General features: G+C 45.3%; 1 protein-coding gene across 4 annotated transcripts in view; it reads left to right on the forward strand.

The window, feature by feature from the left end:
* Positions 1-24,144, forward strand: part of RPAP3 (RNA polymerase II associated protein 3) — a 280,511-nt gene that overhangs the window by 44,472 nt on the left and 211,895 nt on the right. For all 4 annotated transcript variants that reach the window (XM_069629862.1, XM_069629864.1, XM_069629863.1 and 1 more), the window contains exons 3-5: positions 184-327; positions 5,922-6,032; positions 10,902-11,029. In XM_069629862.1, the coding sequence (XP_069485963.1) occupies positions 184-327; positions 5,922-6,032; positions 10,902-11,029 (383 nt within the window). The remainder of the gene's footprint in view (positions 1-183; positions 328-5,921; positions 6,033-10,901; positions 11,030-24,144) is intronic.

Genomic DNA, 24,144 nt, shown 5'->3' on the forward strand with positions numbered 1-24,144 from the left:
TACCTGGTGGGGGGGGGGGGGTATGCTCAGCAGTGTCTTGTGCTAGAGAATGAAAGTCCTCGTTGCTAGATGTAGATGTTTAATTTAGTTCAATTTCAGCATCTCTTTGTCCCTAGACCAGTTTTCTTTTGAAATGTTTCAAGAATCCAACTGTATTTTTATGATACCTCGCTTTCTTTCTAGACTTTGCCTCCAATCAGAAACCGGGATTATAAGAAAAAGGCAAAGAGCAAATCTAAGGTAGCATCAAAGAATCAGAAAAACGAGAATGCAAAAAAGCCTAAGATCAAATCTTATGACTATGAAGCGTGGGACAAGCTGGATGTGGTAAGATCTCCTGCCCTCTTGTATCCAGTTACTTGTGATGTTCGTTCATGGTTTCCTATTTCACTGAAAATGAAGTTTCTGATCCAATTCATATGGAAGACAACCCATTTCTATCATTACCTTCTTATTGTGGTGAATCTGTGGACTGTCCTACATTAGGGTCAGGAGTTCACTTCTCATACTAATGTCTGAAGGGGGGTTGCCATATTTACGTTGATCTGCATATTTCTAAGATTGATGCAAAGGAAAAAAAAAACATCCTCTGCACTTTTTTCACTTGCATTCATTTTTTTCTTTTTTCACTGTACTATCAATCAATAGGCACCAGTAATACTGAATTGTAGAATCCTGGCCAGGATCCTAGAATGTAGTGTTGTTACCAAAGAGCTGTGGTCAAGTCAAGTTGGACCATCAAATACTTACATCTATATGAGTGGCTCGAATTTCATTCAGAAATCTTTCAAGCCAAATCAAACCCTTCTTTTTTTTTTCATGGGCTTGAATCTTTTTCGAGTCGGTTCACCGATCCCTAATTTACTCAGATGCATAAGTAGTTATAGGCCCTCATTACAGTTTGTTGGTTTCCTGTCTGGTAATCCTGCCTGGTAATTCTGGCAGGAGACAGTCAAAACTGCCTTACCATTTCCGCCACCCGATGTCCCGGTATTACTGGTATAGGAGACGCTGGTAAGCTCCCATTCAATGGAGTTCCATAGGACTCCATGGATGGGATTGCCGGTAGGGGCCTGAACTACCGGCAGGTCAGGCCTTCCGGTAGATCACTAACCCTACCAGCAAATGTGTGTTTCCCCGGTCCGGAAAAAATGCCGGGTCTGGAATTACCAGCATTTTTTCCAGCATTTTGTCTGGACCAGGGAACTGTTAGGAAAGGAAGAAGGCGATGGATATGGCAGGGGAAATGTGCACAAAATACACAGTAAACAACCTTGAATATAACAACGTGCATTCAATACCCAAGACTCGTGTATACCACTATATGAAAAGGAATGTAGGGTAAGCACTTAGAACCTCCTTATGACTGAAAGGAAAGTCGGCAAACTCCTTACCCACTATGCTATTACAGATACTGACAGCGCTAAGCCCACGTAGAGGGCAAGCAGGGACAGAATCTGTAAGCTGACACTCTAGACGGTACTGAATAAAGAATTTGGAAACAGTACTCACAAGGACCGGAATGACCACATGAATGCCAGTACTCACGAAGACCGGAAAGACCACCTGGATGTCCGTATTCACGAGGACCGGAAAGACCACTCAAAAGTCAGTACTAACCCACAACCCTGTAAATCAAACAAGAACCCAGAAGACAGTAAAGGCAAAGAGTGAGGATGACTAAATACCTAAACCCAAGTCAAGAGGCAAGAAGGAATAGTACAGTGTGGAAAACAAAAGATAATCACACAGGAGCTAGTTACAACAGCTTCCCACACCTAATAATAAAATAGGAAATAAATGTAAAAGTGTAAAGGAAAACATGGCATGGATCCCAATAGAAGGCAAGGATCAGGAGCAGTGAAAACGATATCAAAAGGGAAACTTTCCCACCCGTCTAAGGTGAGAAGGCAGGAAACTAAACCTGTAAAGGAAAGATTAATGCAACAAGTCTTTCAGTAGCAAAGGACAATTTCTAGGAAACAGTGAACACAGGCAATTGGGCTACAGCAAAAGGAAAGCTCAGAGAAAGGCTGCCTGCAGACAGAGAAAGGGATTTCCAAAAGGCAGAAATCAATTAGGCATACAAATACGAATTCCAGGACAAGGAACAAGAAACACTAACTAGAAACTGGGCACGACAGGAACGCTGCAACAATGACCAGCGCTGGACTGAAGCAAACTGAGGCTTTTAAAGCTGCTTAACGAGCACACCCCTCAGGCGTGTCGCCTGCTGCACCTGCAGCCACAGGTGTTGCCTATCCTCCACCCAGCCTTTTCCTGCAAGGGAGGAGGTGAGGCAGTGAGCCAGGCATTCTGGGAAGCATAGTCATTTGATTAAAGTAGCAGTAGCATGCTGGCTGCCAAAAACCTGGAATGGATCCGGAAGGGAAGTAATTTGGGAAATAAGGTTTTAGCGCTCCCAATTCATCAGGACACTGTAGCATAAGGTTCGGAGGAAATGTCCAGTAGGGAAGAAACCCCAAAACATGCCCCCAAGTGGCGGGAACGGGAGCGAAGGGAGCGAGCCGTGACAGGAACTCAGAATGAGCCCCATAGTGATCAACAATATGTACCCCTCCTTACCTATTCTAACATTGTGCTTCAGCTTTTTGCCCGTCTTACAAGCAATTGCTTTTGTTTTTGTTCTATTTATAGTTGGATTCTTTGAATTTATCAACTTTGTTCTGACCGCCTGATGGGGTCCTTGACTTAAGGGCACAATCTTCGTTAAAGAGAAGAATGACCTGTTATATCTGTTGAGCTTTTGTTCATTGCCTGTTGCAGATATTCTATTTAGGGCCAAGCCTTTGCTGTACAGTTTATACAGACCCCTTTCTAACACTGCTTTGGACTTGGAAGTGTTGTGATCACTTGCCTCATGATCTACATCTTACCATTGCTTGGTTGTTGCTTTATAAGGTCTTGATGGGTCACATGATATTAGCTGGGTTGTTCATGTTGGCCACATTTCCCCACTGCAGGTATTGGTGAACACAATCAAAGGTGGTTTGTAAGTCAATAAATACACAATTGATTATTTGCTTGCTGGTTATCACTTACTCTTGTAGTATTAGGAACAATCTGAATACCTGACCGAGCATCCCTATACCCCGGGGAACTTGCTTATATATTTGTCAGAAGGAATTTGTCTGAAGACCAGGCTTCCAGTCTAGTTAGAAGGATTTTACTAAGTATTTCACCCATTACATCCAGCCAGAATATCAGACTGATATTATAGGGACTATTCCTTGCTCCCTTTGTATAGGTGAGTATATTCACAGCTTGACTCGAGGAATCTGGGCTTTGCCCACAGGAAAGCAGAGCATTGAACAATGGTTTTAGGAATGGTTCCCGCACTCTGGACTCACATTTGAATAGTTTGATGGTTCGAAAACATTGAGCTTTTCCACAGTTTTGAGAGCACAACACCTCCTCAACCTACCTGCTCTAAAAATAAAGGGGTTTGACATTCTTATCCCATTCCAAGTTTTCCTCATCAATAGATTCTCACATTGAGGACTATATAAGATCAAATAAGATACAATAACTATAAAGGTTAGCCCTTTCAACTTCAGGGATTTGGGGGATCAATGGCAAATCGCAGCCAATGTTGTCCGTGGAGACTACACTTCAAAATTCTAGTTGCCTGAGGCTATTGCTATATTTGGCTTCTATCTTTATTATTGATCTCGACCAGGTGTTTATATTCAAGATCAGGCAATTATGGATCAATCCACACACTTGACTTCCATCACACTTCCCCATATGGATAAAAGGCAGAGCACGAAAACACACTCTGAGCGAGACAAAACGCATGAGGAAACAGCAGTTGCAAGATCGCAGTTTAATACAAGGAGGAAGATGATGAGACCAGAGAGGGTTGCAAGAAGGGAAGCTCCCTTGATCTATAAAGACTGTTACTTCCACGAGCCTTGGAAAATAAGAAACCGAAGATCTGTGTGTCGGAGGTACCCGGCGCACTCCCGCGTCGATAACCAAGGTGGGGAGGAGCGATTGCCGCTGTGGTACTGTCCTTGCTCCTACAACCAAGTGGCATCCAAAAAAGCAACACAGCCAGTGGGTCGGAGAGACTGATACCAAACCAGCTTGTGTTTTGAACCAAGGTTGCAAGCAGCAACATTGTATAAAGGGATCATTCTATGAAGCGTTTTGCAATGAGCAGCGCAACTGTAATTGAAAGCCAGAAAGAATTACTTGAACTTCAGAATTAAACTCTGGAGAAATCAAGAAAAGATACCATACACAGTGGTCCGGTACCACGTTGGTGCTCATTCGAAAGTTTCTGTTAGGTATCCAACTAATGCTGAGTGTGAATGAAATATGAAGATCGAAGTGGTCTTGCAATGGGTCTTGCTAAACCCTGTGCACATTCGAAATTCTTTGACAGTATATAAGGTAAATCCAATTGGTCCGAGCCCGCTTGAGGGAGACTAATTGTGCCTTGTTTGGTAAAGGGATCTGAGCCTGGAAGAGGGGGATCCAACATTGAACTTTTTATTTGTGAAAAGGATCTGAGCCTGGCTGAGCGGGATCCAGTGTGAATACCCAAAGTGAATACTGTGAACGCTAAAGAGAACATTTGCGTGTCGTTTCTGTTACAGCAGGCCCTCTGCGCCAAGAGACTGGTGAGAAGTAAAGCGACTTTAACACAGAAGATCTTGAGTTTGTGGACTGTGAAATTGGAACTGTATCCTCATGCTGCAGAAGCCAGAGTGTGTGCGTCGCTTGAGTGAGCCGCCTTGCCCCGTGCTGAAAACGTGTTGAAGGGAGGCCAACGGCCAAAGTATCCTGATTTATCATTTTGTGAACACTGCTTTCTTTTTCATGAACTGCACCCCCACACTATTTATATCTAGTAGTAAGGATTGGCAATAGATATTTTAGTATAGGCCCATTTTATGTTGACCCGATTCCACTAGGACTGCCTTCTTTATTATTTGATGGTTGTAGCTTGGTACCATTTTATTTAGGTTATCACACCCCTGCAAAAATTCAATAAACTCCCTTGAACTGTGGTCACTTGTCTCTGTTTTACTATTGCCACCATGCGTTCCTTACAACACCCAGGCAAATGTACATCCTCCCCTTTTTGATAAAGCAGCCTCCCACCTATTGGTGCCCTTGTCTGTCCAGAGTCTTAAAACATCCATTGGCAGCATTGGGTTCAGGCTTCCAGGCAACTTCTCTTGATCCCCGTTCATCTGGCGCCCAATGGATTTTACATGCACATTGTAGTCAGATTTCATAACTGCCATGTGGGACTCATGTGGATTGTGCAAAGTTTCTATACCCATCATGCAATGGCTGGAGGATTCCTATACAGCAACATACGTTGACCAACACCTTCCAGTTGCTGCTTTAACACATTTGCAACAAGAAAGTTTGTGCAGTCTATCTGTAAAAATTGTGCCTTCTTACTTATTTGTGTGTGGTGTTAACACTTGCAAAAGAACCACATGGAAAAAGGTTTATTTATATTTATCTTTTTATTTTTTGTATTCTTACATTTGTAGAGGCGCGCACAACCTTTGTGCATCTAGGCCCTAGTTTTAGATATGGTACATTCATTAGGTACATACCGTATTAGTTGAACAAGTGCGTCTTGAGATTTTTTCTGAACAGAGGATAGGAGGCTTCAGATTGAAGGGGTAGTGGTAGATTGTCCAATGGTTGGCTGCTGCCACCACCGGGAAGCTGGACACAACGGCTCTTTTGCCTGTCTGAAACTGTCTGCTCTGATCTTGGGTTTTCTCTACAGCAATGATTTTGTAATCTTTTAGGTTTGGAGTTTTGTATGAACATGTGCCTTAATGATTCTGCTGATGTTTGACTTCATTCCATAATGACCTTTCTGCCTCACTATCTACTTCTATTTATTTTGTTTTATGGGGTTCAAGGACCGTGTATTGGAAGAACTTGATAAGGGCAACAGCACACACGAGTCGGAGTCTGAGGATGAAGATGGCATTCGAGTTGATACTGACAAGGCCCTCGCAGAAAAGAATAAGGTAATGCTGTTGGTTAGGATTTTACATTGGTACCGCAGATGGGCCCACATGTGCACTGTTTGCTATTGATTGTGGTCTATTAATGTAGGTGGACGGATAGCTTAAGATAATTGGGCTGGAGTGGGGTCAATAGGAAATAGTTTGTTAGCAATCTGACAGTGCACACTGTTGGGGAAGATTTCCAGTTCATGTGTAATTTTCCCTCCAGTTGTGAACCCCCTAAATGTTTGCTTAGTTTTAACACCACAGTCTGACTTTGCCAGAGGAGTCTAGGCTTATGCTGCACTCCACTGGGCTTTTCGCTCACTTTGTTATGGAGAAACTGATATGCCCTTAAAGACAGTCAGTACTGGGAGACTTTGTTTTCCTTAGTCCTTGTCAGTGCTGCAACTGTTCAGCAAAATGTTGCAAGTGCACAATGTATCTTAACATACAGTGCACTTGGGTCTCTTAGTCATTTCCAAAGGCCCTAGATACTCTCAAAGGATTTCTTAGGCGAGGTGCAGATGTGCTATGGACAGGGGTGATGGCAGCTTATCTTCATGTATTTTTAACCCCTTCTTGCCATGCAAACCGCATTAACCGTTTTTGGCACAGAAGGAGAAGGGTAGCCTGGCTCCAAAATGGCCATGCCACGAGGTTCTTTGTCCTATCCTTTGGCCATATTGCTCCTTCACCTTCCCCAGGTCGAGTTGAATCTGGGTCAGTCCTTATTTGGGCATGCATTCTCCCGCAAAACACCAAGCTTTTGCAGGCTTCTGCATGCCTTGTGTGTGTGCTTCCAGGAAGTGGGCTGGACTGTCTGAGTCCAACACATCCTGGGTGCCAGAGAGTCTGGAGTATGGTGAATGCCTGGGGCCACCGTGGTCCGTGATTGGTCCATGTATGGTGTGCCTGTATGTGAGCAGATCTCCCATTGGGTCACCTTCAGTTTGGCGCGAAGGAGACTTTGGATAAGAGAGGCCCACAAACAGCCATACCATGTTGATCTCTGGAGTTCTCACTGAACGAAGGATAGGATCCAAGTATCCTGAAACCAAGAAGCCGAATCGAGAAACCGCTGGTCACCCACTGGAAGGTTTGGCACCCTGAGCCCTCTGCCGCCCTGCTGGACCACTCTGCATCTGATTGAACCAGAAGGTCTGCGAGGACACTTCAACCCATTAAAATAGTGGGACCAACTATTCTCGGCACCTTCATCAAACCCTGCAAGTAAGCCTTCTCGGAAGTGTCCCTGGGCCAGTCATTGGGCTGACCAGCTTATGCAGGACCTTTGCCCTGATACCGCCGCCGTTTCAAGAAGACCCTTGACACTTGGTACGTCGCTAGCTCTGTGTTCCTGACACTCTCACACCGAATTTCGTACACTTGGCATTCCCAGGTCTGGAGTAAAGAGCGAGAGCCTGAACCGAGTGAACGTGGTTATCGTGTCGCCCAGCTGCGGTGATGAACTTTGCAGGTGTGCTGCATTTGTGCCCCTTTAGGCCCTGAGGCCTGCTGCAGTGAGACTGGCCTGATCCATCCACGAGGAGCAGATAAATTGCCACTGTCCCGTTTGGAAATCATCACTGTATCTTCGCTGCTGAAAGACGCAGATCCTCATAAATGGTCACATTCGAACCTGCAACTGAAGTGGACTCGACTGCCGAAGTTTGGTCCGGAGTGCTCCGAGGGCCGATAAGTAACAGCCCTTACCGGTGGCCCCTAGCGCCTCCAACCCTTTTCACGCACAAGTAGCCCCTGAGGGTTCCTCTCCTTTCCCCTGCTAGTGCGAACTATTCCCAAGTCTTGGAACCTGCTCTGCCCTGTTGGGCAGACCCTCCTCGAATAGTGGAAACTTATTCTTCATCACCTCACCTGCCTTCCTGAGCTGCTACAGCCCTCTGAAGAGACCCCGTTTTCGCTCATCTGCACTACAGGTACATTTGAGCAATAGGCTCCCCTCATTTTAGGGACTGGACTGCCTTTCAGTTAGGATTGTGTTTGATGCAGAACTGCCTAAAGACTCTTTGCACTACCTGCTTCCTTCCCTTTTTAGGTTGTGGACCCATTCAATGCGTTAACCCTTTAGGCCGCTTGATCTTGTATATATGTATTCAGATAGGATTGTATTGATCTAAAAGTATTACTGTGATTATTATTGTGTGGTTAACTTTCAAAGGCTTTGAAATAAATGTACATATAAGTTTTATATATACACCTGACTGGGAGTGCCTTGTAAGTGTCCTTTATTCTGTGTGCTCATTGAGGTCTTTCAGTCACCCTCACCCCTCCTGAGACCTAGTCTTGACTGCCGCCAATGCTACCTTGATTGGTATGGCTTGTCCACAAGGTTACCCTGTTCCAAGAAACTAGGCTGTCCTTTTGAACCTCTGCCCACCAGGTCAGAGTTCAGAAATCCATCTTAACACACTCCTTCCCCCCAACATTTCACAGGTGGCTTTATGCCTTACTCTGTGTCTCGTTGTCTACCTCTTAGCGAATTATTCGAGTAATTGGCCTGATGCACATATTCCTTCGGGCTTAAGACCCTGCTTAATTGTCTTGTGTGTCCTGTTGTAGCGCTCTCATGCCACTGGTCCCGTCTCCAGCATTATAGAAATAAAATAAATAAATAAATGATCAAGGACCAGGAGAAGGTGTTTAACGTGTTTCAGCCGCAGCATGAGTTTGACACCTTCCATTTTTAAAACTTCCACAAGGCCCTTTCTGTAGGAATCCAGCTCCGACATGGACCAGATCTTTAACCAATACAGGAGAGGTTTCAGCATGACATCATACTTAATGTTTACATCCCCTAATTGTGGGGCAACTGGGGCTGATGGAGCACTGGCCGGTGGGCCTAAAAGACGTTTCAGAAATTGATTTTCCATTTTCTCGAATGACTCAGTTGAGATATGCCCCATAATTCTGCACCATAGACTATGGCTAGGACTGCCTGGGTCCTGCACACCACCATTCCCGAGGACACTGATCTGCCGCCAAGGCATGCTGAAAAGGTGTTTATTGCACCAGTCTGTCTAGCCGTTGTTAAATAGCTCTTTTCCAGCTGTTTGGTCCATTTCCGATCCTTCGCAAAGGATATACCCAGGTATTCGAAGCTCTCTACGGATGATAGTGGATGGTTGTTCAGGTAGAATTTTACTTTGAGTCAATTGGGCCGGCCAAGGGACGGCACACCATAGTCTTTGTGTTGTTTGTATTATAGTCATGTTTTTGTCCATGCAGAGCAGCCCAAAGGATGCAAGTTGCTGTTGTAGGCCCTAGGGGCTTATGGCGAAGAGCATGGCGTTGTGAGCAAATAGCAAGAGGCTCCATTTTGCAGAACCCAACCTTGGTGCATCCAGCGATAGCGTTTGCATTTCAGCAGCAAAGCTGCTGATGTACAATAAAACGGGAGCCATCCCTGTTGTACCCCTAACTCAACTGGAAATGTATGCGTTAGTTCACGGTCTTCATTCCATCATACACATGCATAGTTACTGGCATAGAGGGCCATAAAAGATTTGACAAGTGGCTCGGAAAGTTTTATATCATACATCACCTTCCCCAGCTTGTTTCTGGGAACAGTATCGAAGGCTGTTTGCAGATCGACAAATAGCAGGTATATAGGCTGTAGTCGAAGTGTGACAAACGTTTGGAGAGTAAGATCTAACCTAAATGCCTGATCAATGGGCGACACTCCTTTTCTAAACCTTGCCTGGGCAGTAGACGGGATACTGTATTCTTCGGCCCAGGTTTCCAGGGACTGGATTAATACCTTTTGCGTAAATCTTGGCAGTAGAATCAATGAGTGATATAGGCCTCTAGTTTGCTACCAAGGACCAGGTGTTCCTTTTTGTGAATTGGAATTATATTTGCTCCCTTCCAGCTGCGGGGGAGGACAAACAAACTATTTAGTTTGTTAAAGAATTTTATCAGGAAGCGGACCCATATATTTATATTGCTCTTAAAGAGTTTGGCCGGGATAAAATCAGGTTCTGGAGCCTTGTCATTCTGCCGTGAGAGGATGGCTCTCTCAACTTCACTTGTAGAAATGAAAAGCACAACTCCGGGCAGTAGGTTTCTTGGCCTCATTTGCCTCGGTCTCACCAGAGCTCGTAGCCTCTATCTCCAACCTAGATTCAGCCTGCCTCAAGGAATAACATATTTCAAAGTGCTTTACACATGTCTCTGGTGCAAAGTGGCACATATCCGGTCTCTTATTTATAGTTGGACCAGATCTCACCGTACGCCAACATTCCTTTGTGTTGCGTGTGTGAATTACATAATGCAATGCTGTCCTTTGCTCCTTCATATGTTTGAACTTTTTTTCCAACAGTGCCTTGTATTCGTTTCTCAAGGTGCATGCTTCTTCCCTATTTCTACCGTTTTGTTTTTTGATTGCCTCCACAAGGCAATTCATTTTCTGGGTTTTAAGAGGAGAAAATGATATCTTTGTTGGCACGTAAAACATATTTCACAGATTTGCAAGGACTGATCAACTTCTTGAACTGTGAAAACCATAGTTTACATAAAAAGAATCCTGAATCGCTTTCTACAACTTAAAGTGGAACAGGAAATTCATTGTGGTAGTCCTGCTGTAGGCCATTTTGTATTTTAGGGCTTACTTTGTTCTCGGGAACCCCAGGGCAGGCTTCAATTGGGCCGTCTGCACATCTGGTTCTATGTGAGCCCACATGGCAGCCTCAAATTGGCTTCCACTTGTTTGCTATAAGTCCCCGTGCTGCGCTTATCACTTTCTGTGGAGGTGGTCTGGGTTGAGAGGCATTTCTAAAGGCCAACCGGATTGGAAATCGCCCAGTAACCAAATGTGCTCATTATTCATTGTGTGATTAAATCAGTAATCCGTCTTTTTTTTTGTTGCAGGGTAACATGTTTTTCAAAGAAGGCAAACTTGATGACGCAATAGAAAGTTACACACGTGGAATGAATGCTGATCCGTACGATCCAGTCTTGCCGACCAACAGAGCCGCTGTGTTTTTTAGGATGAAGAAGTAAGTCCGTCTTATTTGTGGTCTTAATGAGTGATGGCCTGAACGGACAGGATGGAGATACCCCGCATGTAATCACCCAGAATGACCAATTTTCTCTTGTTGATGCTGGAAAGAATACATTGTGTTTTCTTGGAACAATAAAAACAGCTGTTACTGTTAACTTCTACGGCTACAAATGATATCAAGTTTATAGAGAAAAGTGCCCAGCCCCCTCCACACAAGGGCAACGTCTGGGATGACACAGGCCAAATGGACTTCATCCATGTCAATAGCTCGCGCCTCAATTACACTGTTTAAGAGGGCACATGAGGAAGAGCAAAGCAACCATGGTGGGGACCCTTTTCAGCATCTAATGATACAGTACTTTTATCCTAAGCGTGCTGTAATCCCTTCAAGGGGCGAAGCAGCTTGATCATTGCCATCTGTGAGCAAAGTGCTTGATCATCGCCATCTGTGAGCGAAGTGCTTGATCATCGCCATCTGTGAGCGAAGTGCTTGCTACGAAGTACAATTTGGATTCATCCTCTAGACACAATTTGTAGGTGTGTCTCTTAAGTTAATGAGGAGGGCCCTGCTTCTCTGCCTTGTTCCTCATCCAGCTTTTCCTGTTGGGGAGGTTTGCAGGTTGCATCTCTTCCTTTATTCCTTTTGATTGTTTTGATCTTTTTGTTGGTTTCACCCTCTTTCAGGAGGTCCTATACTTTCAGATTTATATCCAGAACATAGACATTTGGAATAATTGCTATATTTGGGAGCTCTCGGGAAGCCCCTTAAAGCTGAAAACACATGCTGGCTTTGTTGCCGAAATTGACTGGACATTTTGAACTTGCACATTATATGCCAGGAAAGACAAAGGCCCCAATATGTGTAAAATACTCAGATGACGAATGCATTTTCTGTTGTGGTACGTCTTATGCCACTGGCAGCACACATCTGCTCATGATGAGCTGGGCATTATTTTCAGAAGAGCTTTGCAGAGCAATTCGCTGCAAACCGCTTTCTGTTGCAAATGAATTCTCTGCCTGTATCCTTAAGCACTATTTTCTCTCTTATTCTTTACTTAACCCACTTATTTGTGCCTCCACCAGGGTACACAATTTCTAATTGTATGTCCCTAGCAAGGCTCTGATGTCGGTTCTCATCATTGTGAATGGGGTACGTTTGCAAAAAACTGCTCAGAATTGCATTCAAAGTTTGCATGCATGCACATGTACTCTGCCTATTCCATACAGAAACACTTGAAATGGCATAGAGTTCTTACCTTGTCCAGTCACTCCCAGGTCCTTCTCCAGCCATGGGACACCATATGGGATTTTGTTAAAAAAGCAAAATCGTGACCTCTGCCAGATTCTTGCTCTTTTGGCTAATGGAGAGACCACCCCCTTGTTTTGAATGAAGTGGCCACATGGTCTTGAGACCAGACGATTTACTTAGACCAGACGATTTACTTGTTCTAATTCCACACCTGTTTTCCAATGCTCTTGGCTTAGTACGTTGGAGTGGTAGAACCCGTAGATTGTACGGTGCGTAAGTCATGCATGGACAATGTACCAATTCCTGCCTAGGTCTAAGTTCCAACCTCTCCATCAGCAGGTCCCAGCTACCACACACTGGTGTACAGCCCCGCAGCTTCTCCTGTGCATTAAGGAGCTTCATTACAGCTGACTTCCTCTTGGGCAATGCTTTCTAACTCTTCTCTGCTGTAAAGCAGTATTAGAAGCAGAAGGGGGAACGTGGGGGGGGAGGAGTAGGCGCAGACCCTGGATGGGAGCATCTGCACCAGTCGCTCAGGTCAGGTTTGCATGTTTCCAACAATCAGACAAAAGGACACCCCCTCCCCCTGAGAAGCGCCGTGCTACGGAGGTAAGGTTAAGGCATTTGAAGAATTGTGCCTGAAGCCCTCCTCATCCGCACACAGCCGCCGCTTTTGAATCGGAGCGAACCCGCCCGAAATACCTGAATTTATCTGGCCCCTGTTTGCATTTACACTGAGATTCAGCCAACAATCTCAGATAATGCAGCTTATGGGAACCCGTCACAAGATGGCCGCCGCCGCACCACCTCCATGCCTATCTGCGTTCTGAGCATCGGCCGGTGCTTGTCCCTACTCAGCCCTGATTGGCTAGTTAATCTTTCTCAAGGTGATCCAATAGCCGGCAGGCTATCAGCCGGCCTATGAAGTAAGGCCTTAGAAAGAAGGCCTACGTCTCTACTGACCAAGCTGACCTAGCGCCACCGGAGCAAGGCGACGACGCTACGCTCTACACGCTTGCAAAACTTTCCCGACCTACCGAACATTTACTGGGAGATCCTCTGTCCAGGGGTTGAGATCCAAACCTCTCATTACTGTCTTAACTCCGCTGCTCTGCCTCTGTCTATCACGGTCGTGATACTATTATATATATCACTCATTCTACGTAGCATATCTGCCTGTTTTCTTGCTGACTTACCGCATCTGATGAGTGATTATCGGAGAGAATCCCTGATTAACCGTGCCCATCCTATCCGTCGGCTTTGATACTTTGCATACCCAGCTAGCTCTACATAGCAATTTTTAACGACACTAATAGCCCCCTGTTGCATAACATCCTTAAGCGTTCACCTTACCGTGACCGTAATTGTGCACTTCTGCCAAACTGCATACTGCTCGCTGCAACCTCTTACTGCTGTGTTACTACCCATGCTTACTACTATTGAAATGCCCATCTAGCGTCCACTCTGCCCTCTGCACACTGCATTTTGAGTCGATGCCTATGTTTATTGCCATTGATATGCCTATCTAGCGTCCACTCTGCCCTCTGCACACTGCATTTTGAGTCAATGCCTATGTTTATTGCCATTGATATGCCTATCTAGCGTCCACTCTGCCCTCTGCACACTGCTTTTTGAGTCAATGCCTATGTTTATTGCCATTGATATGCCTATCTAGCATCCACTCTGCCCTCTGCACACTGCATTTTGAGTCAATGCCTATGTTTGTCAGTGAAACGCCTAACTAGCGCCCACACTCGCGTTAACTGAGTGCCCAAACTACTTCTGCTAATAATTTATGAACCTCACTGCCTATATCTCCAGAGCCAAATTATCCATGATGGCCTCACTTAGAGGTGCCACTCTAACTATGGCCACTTTCCTCCCGCTGCTCCAGAATATCTCACCTCAGAACCATGCCTACACAACCCCACCACTTTACCCAGACTTACTTTCTCCAGCGGACTGGATAAACAGATTCGCCAGACCCACCTACACCCTTCATACCTTGTCCCACACCTCTCAGAAATACAAGACTAGCTTCTCGCCTTGTTGTACCCTCTACCACCTTCTTGAACGCAGCCCCACCAACCATGATTAGAAACGCTAGACTCAGCCATCGCACTAATCCTGATGTAAAACTCACCAGAATGCTCACTAATCAGGCTAGGAACCTCAGGCAGCCCACCTCACTTACTGACCCTCCACCGAGTCCCAATCCTGCAACACCCTACCCGCCACCACACATGAAAGTCAACCTTCCACTGACCACCATCAAGGGAGCTTTCATCAACGCACGCTCATTGGTAGCCCACGCTACTGATGTCGCCGACATTATCTCCACCAACCACCTAGACTTTATCACTATCACGGAGACATGGCTCCACCCAGCAGCCGGCCCCACTATAGCTCTAGCCACCCCGGATAACTACACCATCATCCGAGCTGACAGAAAAAATGGATTAGGTGGAGGAATAGCAATTATTGCGAAATCCACCCTAAACATCAGAGAAGTAACTAGCACAACCCTACCTTCAGCCAAACTCCTTTCCGTCAAACTCCCATTATCTGACACCAAAACTATCCTTCTCCACATTATATACAGACCTCCAGGACCCCCCTCTACCTTTGAAGAAGATATCTCACTCTTACTCACTACCAACCTGAAACCTAAATCACAAATCATCTTTTCTGGGTGACTTCAGCTTGGGACTTAATGACCCCAATGACAATCAGGCCACTTCCCTTAATGACACCATTACTCATCTAGGCCTCACCCAACACATTAACAAACCTACACATACAAAAGCAAGATCCTTGGACTGGCTTGCGGACGCCAACTGCAACCTCTCATTGACCGACATCACTCCTTGTGCTTGGACTGACCATCACCTTCTTACCTTCTCTCTACCCAGATCTATACCATCTACCACACTACCCACTAGGTTGCCTCAAATAATCTCCAGAAATAACTGCAACATCACTATAGAGAACCTTAGACCTCTTCTCGTGCCTATCAGTAAAGCTAATCTACCTACGCAAAATGACAACCCATAAGCCATTGTAGACCTATACAACAATACCCTAGAATTAGCTCTCAACCAGATAGCTCCTCTTAAACAACGGAAAGCCAAACCCATTGCCCACTCCAACAAATGGTTCTCAGCAGAATTAAAGGCTCTCCGCAATATCAAAAGAACTGCAGAAACTAGCTGGAGAAAAGCCCCTTCTCTCTCCACTAAAGATAAGTTTGCCTCAGCAGCCTCCACCTACAAATCCACCATCTTAAATGCTAAAAAAGAGATCTATAACATGAGAATACAAAACGCCAAATCTGGCACTAAAGAACTATTCTCTATACTAAGGGAACTCGAATCACCACTGCCTCCTTCAGAGGACTGCATTAAAGACAAGACCTGGTGCAATAATATCCAGCTTGCCCTCGCTAACAAAATTGCCCTCCTACAAACTAAGATGGAAGCAAAAAAAGCCAACCTTGCCTCCAAACAGAATCCCATCAGCATAATAAACCACACCACCCCTAATAGCCCTTCCTTCCACTTCTCACCAGTCACAGAAGAGGAAGTAATCAAGATAATCGCCAGTCTCAAACCATCCAACTACAAAGGTGACATCTGTCCCGCCTCCGTCATCAAAGACGGGGCTAATGAGTTAGCACCTCTCATCACCTCTTTGATCAATTCTTCCTTCAAAAACTCAGTGGTCCCCAATAACCTTAAAGAAGCGTGGGTCCTACCCCTGCTCAAAAAACCCAACCTCGACCCCAACATCCCTACAAATTACAGGCCCATCACCACAGTCCCATTTCTCCTTAAAATCTTAGACAGGGTAGCCTACCTCCAAATACAACATTTGGAAGACAACAACCTCCTAGGTCTGCGACAATCCGTCTTTAGACCAAGGCACGGGACTGAAACTGCCCACTTGGATCTTAAAATCCAAATGGATGACGCTAAAGACAAGGGCAAACTGGCCATCTTGCTCTTGTTGGATCTCTCTGCTGCCTTTGATCTGGTTGACCACCAGATCCACACTCAACGCCTCTCCTCGGCTGCTGCATTCTCTCAGAATGCCACTAAGTGGATCCAGTCATTCCTGTCTGACAGGTCGACTAGAGTCTTCGCCCCCACTGCGGCTGCGGACCCTATCCCAATCACATGTGGAGTGCCCCAAGGCTCCTGCATTTCCCCCACACTTTACAATATCTTCACAAAGCTCCTCTTTGACCGTCTTGGTGTCAGCTACACTAATTATGCAGACGACACCCAGGTCCTCATCACCCTCACTGGCAGCTATGAAGAGGATGTTGCAAAGCTTAATGAAATCTACCTAGAAATCCAAGCCTGGATGGCCACACACATTCTCTGCCACAACGACGATAAGACAGAACTGCTTATCGTAGGCTCCCAGGCTCGCCTTAACAAACTAGACCAAAGGTACCAATCCTTCACCATTGACGGCAACATCATAAGTCTCCAAAGAGGTCAAAACACTAGGTGTGTACCTGGACTCCACCTTGTCACTAAAAAAACAAATAAACACCACCATCTCAACCACTACCTACACCAATAAATTGATCAATGCCTTTTCTCTCCACCTCTAGTTGCCTCACCTTATCTAGAGCGTTGATATTGTCTAAATTAGACTATTGCAACACACTCTACCTAGGCACTACCACAAAAAACTTGAACAGGCTCCAGATCTTGCAAAATAATGCACTAAGATGCGCCCTTAACCTCCCGCGCAAGGCTCACGTATCCACGGCGAGCAAAGAAGTCCACTGGCTCCCGATCCGCGACAGAAATAAGCTAAGAACCCTGGTCATCACCCATAAGTGCCTGTCACGCACCGCCCCTCGCTACCTCTCAGACAAATTCACTAGACACTGCTCCACTGGACCCACCAGAACCCCCTACCTGCACCAACTAAAGGTCCCCAACTACAACCTAACAACAGCAGGAGGTTCCAGCTTCCCAGGGCTTGCAGCACAGTGCCTGAATACCTTCCCTCTTGCAATTAGATCGGAAGCCGCATTCTGGCCTTTCAGAGCCATGGTGAAATCATGGCTACTAGCCTAAACATCTAATCTCTCAATGACACGCTCGGCCAGCCGCCGCTCGTCACCATGTGGTAATGGTCACCCTGTCTATATCCGATTCAGGACCACCCTGTAACCCAGTCCTCACTCTCCACTGCAAATATCTTGTACCCTGCTCCCTATATATTCTATTCTTGTATGTAACTACTCAGAGCTTGGACTAATGTATGCTCTGTCTGGTGTAGTAAGATGTTTGTGTAACGATATGTAACGCTGCTGTGCACATGATTATGCGCCCAGTTACCTGAGGGTTCGGACGCGCTTTATAAATAAACAAACTAAACTAACAATTCCCACACAAAGACACTTAAATACTCCACATTTCCTGTCGACTCTCCACTGTGCAAGCAGGGGTGCTGCGATGCATTTTATTACACCAGGGGTCTGCAACCTCTGGCTCTCCAGATGTGTTAGACCACGGCTCCCACTGTCCCTTACTAAGGACGGTCGTGGCCTTTGGCTTGCCCCAAAATCTGCATAGCCTAAGGGTGCAGACTCCTGTGTTACATAGATCACGAGTAATAAGCAACATGTCTGTTCTGTCTGTAGGAACCGTTTGTCTGAATGGATATCAGCATAGAGTGGAGGGGGGGTGTGTGTGTGTGTGTGTGTGTGTGTGTGTGTGTGTGTTTTTTCTTTTATGACTACCTGCAAGAAGCTGGAGATGAGATGTCTCTGAGGACCATGCTTGTGCTGTCCCTGCCATGTCCCTGCGTCATGACCGATGGGGCGAAACTCGGTTAGAGATGCCTCCACACAGAGCTTTAAGAAACTAATTCAGAAAGGGTGATAGTTTAGTGTCACCATGCCTGAATAGCAACACAGTGGACAGGATGGTGTAACAGTACTGGACTGCTGGACTGTAGCTGTGGGCTGGACTAGCGTAGGCGACTTGAACATGCCGTATGAAGAGCACAGAAAGGGGAGACACACATACAACCATTATATCTCTGCATGAATGCCAGCTAAGCATAAACGCTTAGTTAATGACCAGAAGCAAATAAACAAAGCAGTAGAAACGGAGAGTGAATTATTATGTTGAGCACGCATAACAAACCACCTTATAAGTAATGATAGCTTGTTGGCTGAGGGAATGTGGCTACTTTACAGAGAGATTGCCAAACCATATTGCAGCCGTGGCTCTTACAGTGTCCCAGCATTTGCATGGACAAAAGAGACCCAGCAATTCTATGGAGAAAGAAAGCTATGTTTGTTTCTTTGTACTTGAGGGCATTGTAACACCCACTCACGGGCACTATTGGTAAAAGCGAGTAGTGCACTAAAACGGATACATATCACACTTGAAAACCTATTGAAAAGGCCTCATAAAGCAGGAAAAGCTGAAGGAGAACCTTATTTGTTTGTTTGTTTATTCATTTGTTTTGCGCACCAGACTCGTAAGTAAAAGGGCGCAGCCGTTTGAAAATGCAAAGCTTACAAAATTGCGAGAAATACACCAGATACAATAATTACATGCTTACATAATTTACAAAATGTACAAATAAGAGCGCAAACTAAAAAAGACCTATGTAGTTACAGAGATAAACAGTAAGCAATGTACAGAAATACAGGTTACGAAAGTGATACCCTCCGTATATCACGATAGGAAGACTAGATTATACATGGTCTACAGGTATTAACACAATATTACAATATTGATGCAGTGTGAGTAGGTCTCGTCAGTTGCGGACAAGTCTGAGACGGGTACTGGGAGACTAGGGGTCAGTAGTAATGATATGTTTTATTACATTTTTTCTGAAGTGTAGGTAGGGTTGGTCAGCTCTGAGATCTTGTGGCAGTGAGTCCCAAAATGTAGCTGCCTTTACAGGGAAGCTATTACCACCAATAGCGGTGAGCTTGTATTTAGGTATGGTCAGACAGTTAACATTCCTAATTCTGGTAGGTCTGTGAGAAATTCTTTTCTGGATTTTATCTGTAAGGTAGCTGGGGTCCACATTGTTGAGGGCTTTGTGAGTCAAAGCGTTTTTAGTTGTATTTTATTAGACGTGGATAACCATTTATGATGGTGCCTAAGGGCGGAGATGTGAGTTTTTTATTCATGCCTAAGGCTGCTCTTAGGGCATTATTCTGTAGTGTTTGCAGCTTTTGGATAGTAGATTTATTCGCACCACTGTATAGGGCATTTACAATAGTTGATTCTGGAGAGTATTAGGGCTCTGGCCAGGATCAGTCAACTGTCATCAGAGGGGAATGGCTTACCAGCTCTGAGTAGCTTGCAGGTGTAAGCTGTGGAGGAGGTGAGGGATTTTACCTGTTTATCAAAGGACAATGTGGAGTCCAAATAGAATCCAAGGCCTAATTTTTTCATGTTGGCCTGCGAGCCCAAGATTATCAGCCCGATCTTATCATTGTTCAAGCATAGACCATGAGTGGCCATCCATGCTTGGATGATAAGATATACTTTGTTCACCAACCCCGTGTCCTTGCTGTGATCCCCAGAAAGCGGGAGGAGAATCTGAGTGTCATCTGCGTAGTTGGTATAGATGACATCCAGATGGTTTAGATCATCAAACAAAGGTTTGGTGAAGATATTGTATTGGGTTGGCGAGAAGCAGGAACCTTGAGGAACACCGCACAGGATAGGTGTCGGGTCAGCTGCTGCCGAGGGAGAGAAGACTCTCATAGTTCTCGCTCAGAAAGGACTCAATCCATTTGATGGCTTCCGAGGAGAAGTGGACGAGTACAAAGGAAAAGATAGTCTCCATATATAGTCGGTCGTGGGAACCGTGGAACTTTTGTCAGGGGCTGGAAATAAACAACAAAATAAGTTGGCCATGGAAAGGAAAGAAGCACAGCTATCTCTTGCTCTCAAACTAACACTAATGAAGGGCTAGACCTCGGCACTACCACAGACATGAATTGCTGGGGTAAGGTTATTGGTAACAGTCAAGGGAACACAGAATGCTATCACAATACCTGGAAACCGGAGCATGTGAATTCCTAATAGCAACAAGGAATACCTACAAACTGGGAACATGAACGCGATGCTGCATGTCAGTGTGGCGCACAAACAGAGTTTCCTCACCACACCAGAAATCTGAGAGGAAAGGCATCAAGTGGGTAAAATGAAATCTGCAAGCAATACTTCAGTGTAGAGAACAGAGCTGGGAATCCGGTTTGCAAATCAAGCCTCTGGCTAGGACGGAGTTACGTTGGCTCTCCTAATCACAAACAAAGTAAATGGAATTAGCAAGGCAGAGGGCCAGGATTGGGTTCACATCGGAGGTATTTGGATTGGTGCTAGGACACTTGAACAGTTCTGGAATATAACCAGCTAATGATTGGTCTCCACAGACCCTTTAAGAGTACCCAGGTGGCAAGATAACATGATCCTGACATTCTTCTCCTCCTGTTGAGCTTCTGTGCTGGAAACCCTAGACCACAAGCCTTCCAGGCCCGCCTGCAACCCTTCTTGAGCTATGCTATCCTCATGCAGTTTGCTGAACTTGAGGTGAGGTCCTCCTGCCGCCTGGTGAGTGGGTTGCTACTGCTTTCCCAAATCCTCTCCTCCGTCATGGGACACTGAATCTTGGGCCCCTGCAGCTGCTCTTCAATGGGCCCTTCCTGCTGCCTTCATCTGAGATGCTGCTGGTCCTTCCTCAACATGGATTGTCTTGATGAGGTTCCCCTGCTGTTGAAACCTGCAGTTGTGGCCAGTGGCATATTTAGGCTTTCCGTTGCCCTAGGCCCAAAATAAATGCCTGCGCTCCCTCCCCCAACTTAACTCCACCTCTGCCAGAATCTGCACCTTCACCAGACTCTGCCCCTTCAACACACTTTGTCTGCATTATGCAAACAACGCCCCTTCAGCCCCATTTTGGCCTTATTTTGGCTCCATAACATTGTAAGAATGTGTTTTTAAGGTTGCAGGGTTTAGAATGTTATTGCTCCCTCTCTAGTAATTCAAGCCGGTTATCTTTTATTTTATATTAGTTGAAAGAGTGTTTTAAGATCTCTGCTGCCCAAGATTTGGAGAAGACAGTGCGTTCTACAGTTGAGTTCAATAGAGGTAATTGTTACGGCTAATTGTCTACTTTCAGTTAAATCTGAAAACAATATTTTGGAGAAAGTGATAAGAACATAAGCTGTCTGCCAACTGGACACATTTGAGAAAAGAATGGAATTAGGAATTTTGGTTTCAGTGCTAATATCTGGTTTCTCTCACAAATTGCCTGCTGTCACCCTCAGAAGCACGTAGACTGGTCTGTAATATTAATGCAACATAACTAAATGTCTACATCCGGTCTTGTCAAATGGTAAAGTTTACACATGAAACATATGCAAGCGGTACATGCACATCGAATAAAAATGTTGAATAAAAATAACTCAACCCTGTCCTCCTGGTTACAGCTCTGGGGTTAGGGGGGGGGGGGCAGAATGGAAATAAGGCAAGTTACCTGCTACAGCCAATGTACCTCCAATCCCTTGGGCTGGAACGCCATTAAAATATGACAAAATCACAAGTGTAATTTGTAAACTCTGCCTGGGCATCTACACCTCAGCAGAGTAAAGACAGTTGGAGAAGGTTCCTGGGAGTCTTTGGCAGTGCATTCTCACGGAGTAATGGATAAGGGCGGCCCTTGAACATTTATCTCAGAAGCAACACCATTCCCGGTAGTTGCACAGTGCAGGAACCTTCACAAATGAAGTGGTACATACTGTTTACAAGAAATGACAACCAGTACATTGAAATTAAACAGCAATACAATGCTACTCCTCTGGCATTCTGCAGCCCTAGGCGTGGCCCTAGTTGGTCTTGTTGTAAATAAGTCTATGGTTGTGGCTGTGGCACAATCTGTGACTGTGGAAACCGAACGGAATCACAAATATCATTGCAGAGTCGCACCAAATCTGGACATGCAGCAGAAATTGGCACCTGCTCTTAATGGACCTTCTCCACATCAGTTGTCAGCCTTGGTGGTCTTCCAGGGTCTTTTGAACCCGATCATACCGCTTTGTCCTCTTTTTGATGGTCCTGGGCCCTGTGTGCATTCCTTATTCTGCGACCCCCCCCCCACCTCACCTGTCTGGATTAGTCAGTGGACTTGTGTCCCCCCCATTCGGCTGCCACCCCTCACCAGTCCCCCTGGTGGTCGGGCCTGAGTCTGCTTGTTTTCTGGTGGGTCCCTAAAGATTCCCCAGATGCATGGTTGCCCTGCTTTCTCCTCACCTATTACCTCGTAGTGGTATGTACTTTTTCACAGTGCGTGAACTATTGGATTGGTCTTTTCTGCAGGTTTTTAACAAATCTTTCTTGAACGTCTTTAACACCCCAATGGGATCAATAGCAATTCCTTAAATCTGAAATCTCACTGTCTTTGATTCCCACGTGGCCCTGGGTTTTAGAGGCTTTCCATGTATTTCTAATGCATTCCTGTGATTTTATTTGACTTATTGCTTGCTAAATCACACTCACTGGCTTTGTTTTAGCCTTACAATGTAGTGCGGGAGAAGGCACAAGAATCCCTCCAAACCTCAGAAGTGGGTCAATGTTTTTATTTAAATGTCAATGGGCCTTGGGGCCCTCCCTCTCTTTCTCGTATCAATGCACCTCCCTAACCCAGTTGTCTTTAGCTCCCCGGTTAGTAAATAATGATGGTTTCACCCTCAGTATGCTAATTTGCTAAATAGACTGAGATCTTCTCTTATTAAACTCCTTCAGGGGCTTCTTGGCTTTTGCATACTCCAACCAGGTCTTAGTTTGTGAAAGGAAATGGGATCTGGACCTTGCAGACACCCTGCTTGCCTCAGTCCTTTCCTTGCATGCTCACTGTCTCCTCTTCCGCTTTTCGGCTGTCTCCTACATGCCTTCTCCAAGTCCATCCGCTTCTACTCTGTTCGTCCTATTTCTGCTGATGCATCGCCTCTGCCCTTTGTTAATCCTTCCTGATCCTTGCTGCTTATATCTCCTTCACACTACTACTCCTGCCTCCTCCCTCCACACTTATACAACGCCCTTTACACTGCTACTGCCACCTCCACACTACTACTACTTGACCCTCCACACTAGTAGCCCTCCCTCCTCCACTTCACTACTACTCCTCCCTCCGCCCTACTAGCCCTCCCTCCAAAATACTACTCCCTTCTTCACACCACTATTACTATTCCCATCTCTAAAACACCCCTTTTCACTCACACACTCACTTCACATTTACTCCCTACTCTCCTTCTCTTAGCCACACATTCACACAGTTCTATGTGATTATTTCTAAATCTTTTACAGAGAATGTTTTTTTTAACGAAACAATAACAACAAAAACATCGAATTTTTAATATTTTTCTATATGGAGGTGGGGTAATGGATTAAAACGGGTGGGGAAGGGGTTAGGTTGGCGTCAAAAGCATAGGCAAATTGGAGGCTTGGGGGGATAACCTCATCCTAACCGTCTTGCCACTCGTTTTAACCCCTTACCCCAACTCCATATTTAAAAATAAATAAATTCGATGTTTTTTCATTGGTATTGTTTCGTAAAAAAGAAATCCGTTATAATCACTGGATACCATTAACATACTCACCACGCAGTACCACCTTCACTGACTACTCAATACCTCAATCTATCCAGAAATCGCCTTCACACTCTCTGGCTCCTCCCTCATGCTAGTCTCTTGGTCTTCCATCTCTTCCTCCTCCCACACCCGAATAAGTTCTGCTTCATATGATCGCCTTATGTCCCCTTTGTGGATGAGGTTCTCTGTCCCTGGCCAATTTGGCCCAGTCTCCCCA

Source organism: Ambystoma mexicanum, chromosome 12 (genome assembly GCF_040938575.1).
Source record: "Ambystoma mexicanum isolate Mex_15411 chromosome 12, UKY_AmexF1_1, whole genome shotgun sequence".
Lineage (NCBI taxonomy): Eukaryota > Metazoa > Chordata > Amphibia > Caudata > Ambystomatidae > Ambystoma > Ambystoma mexicanum.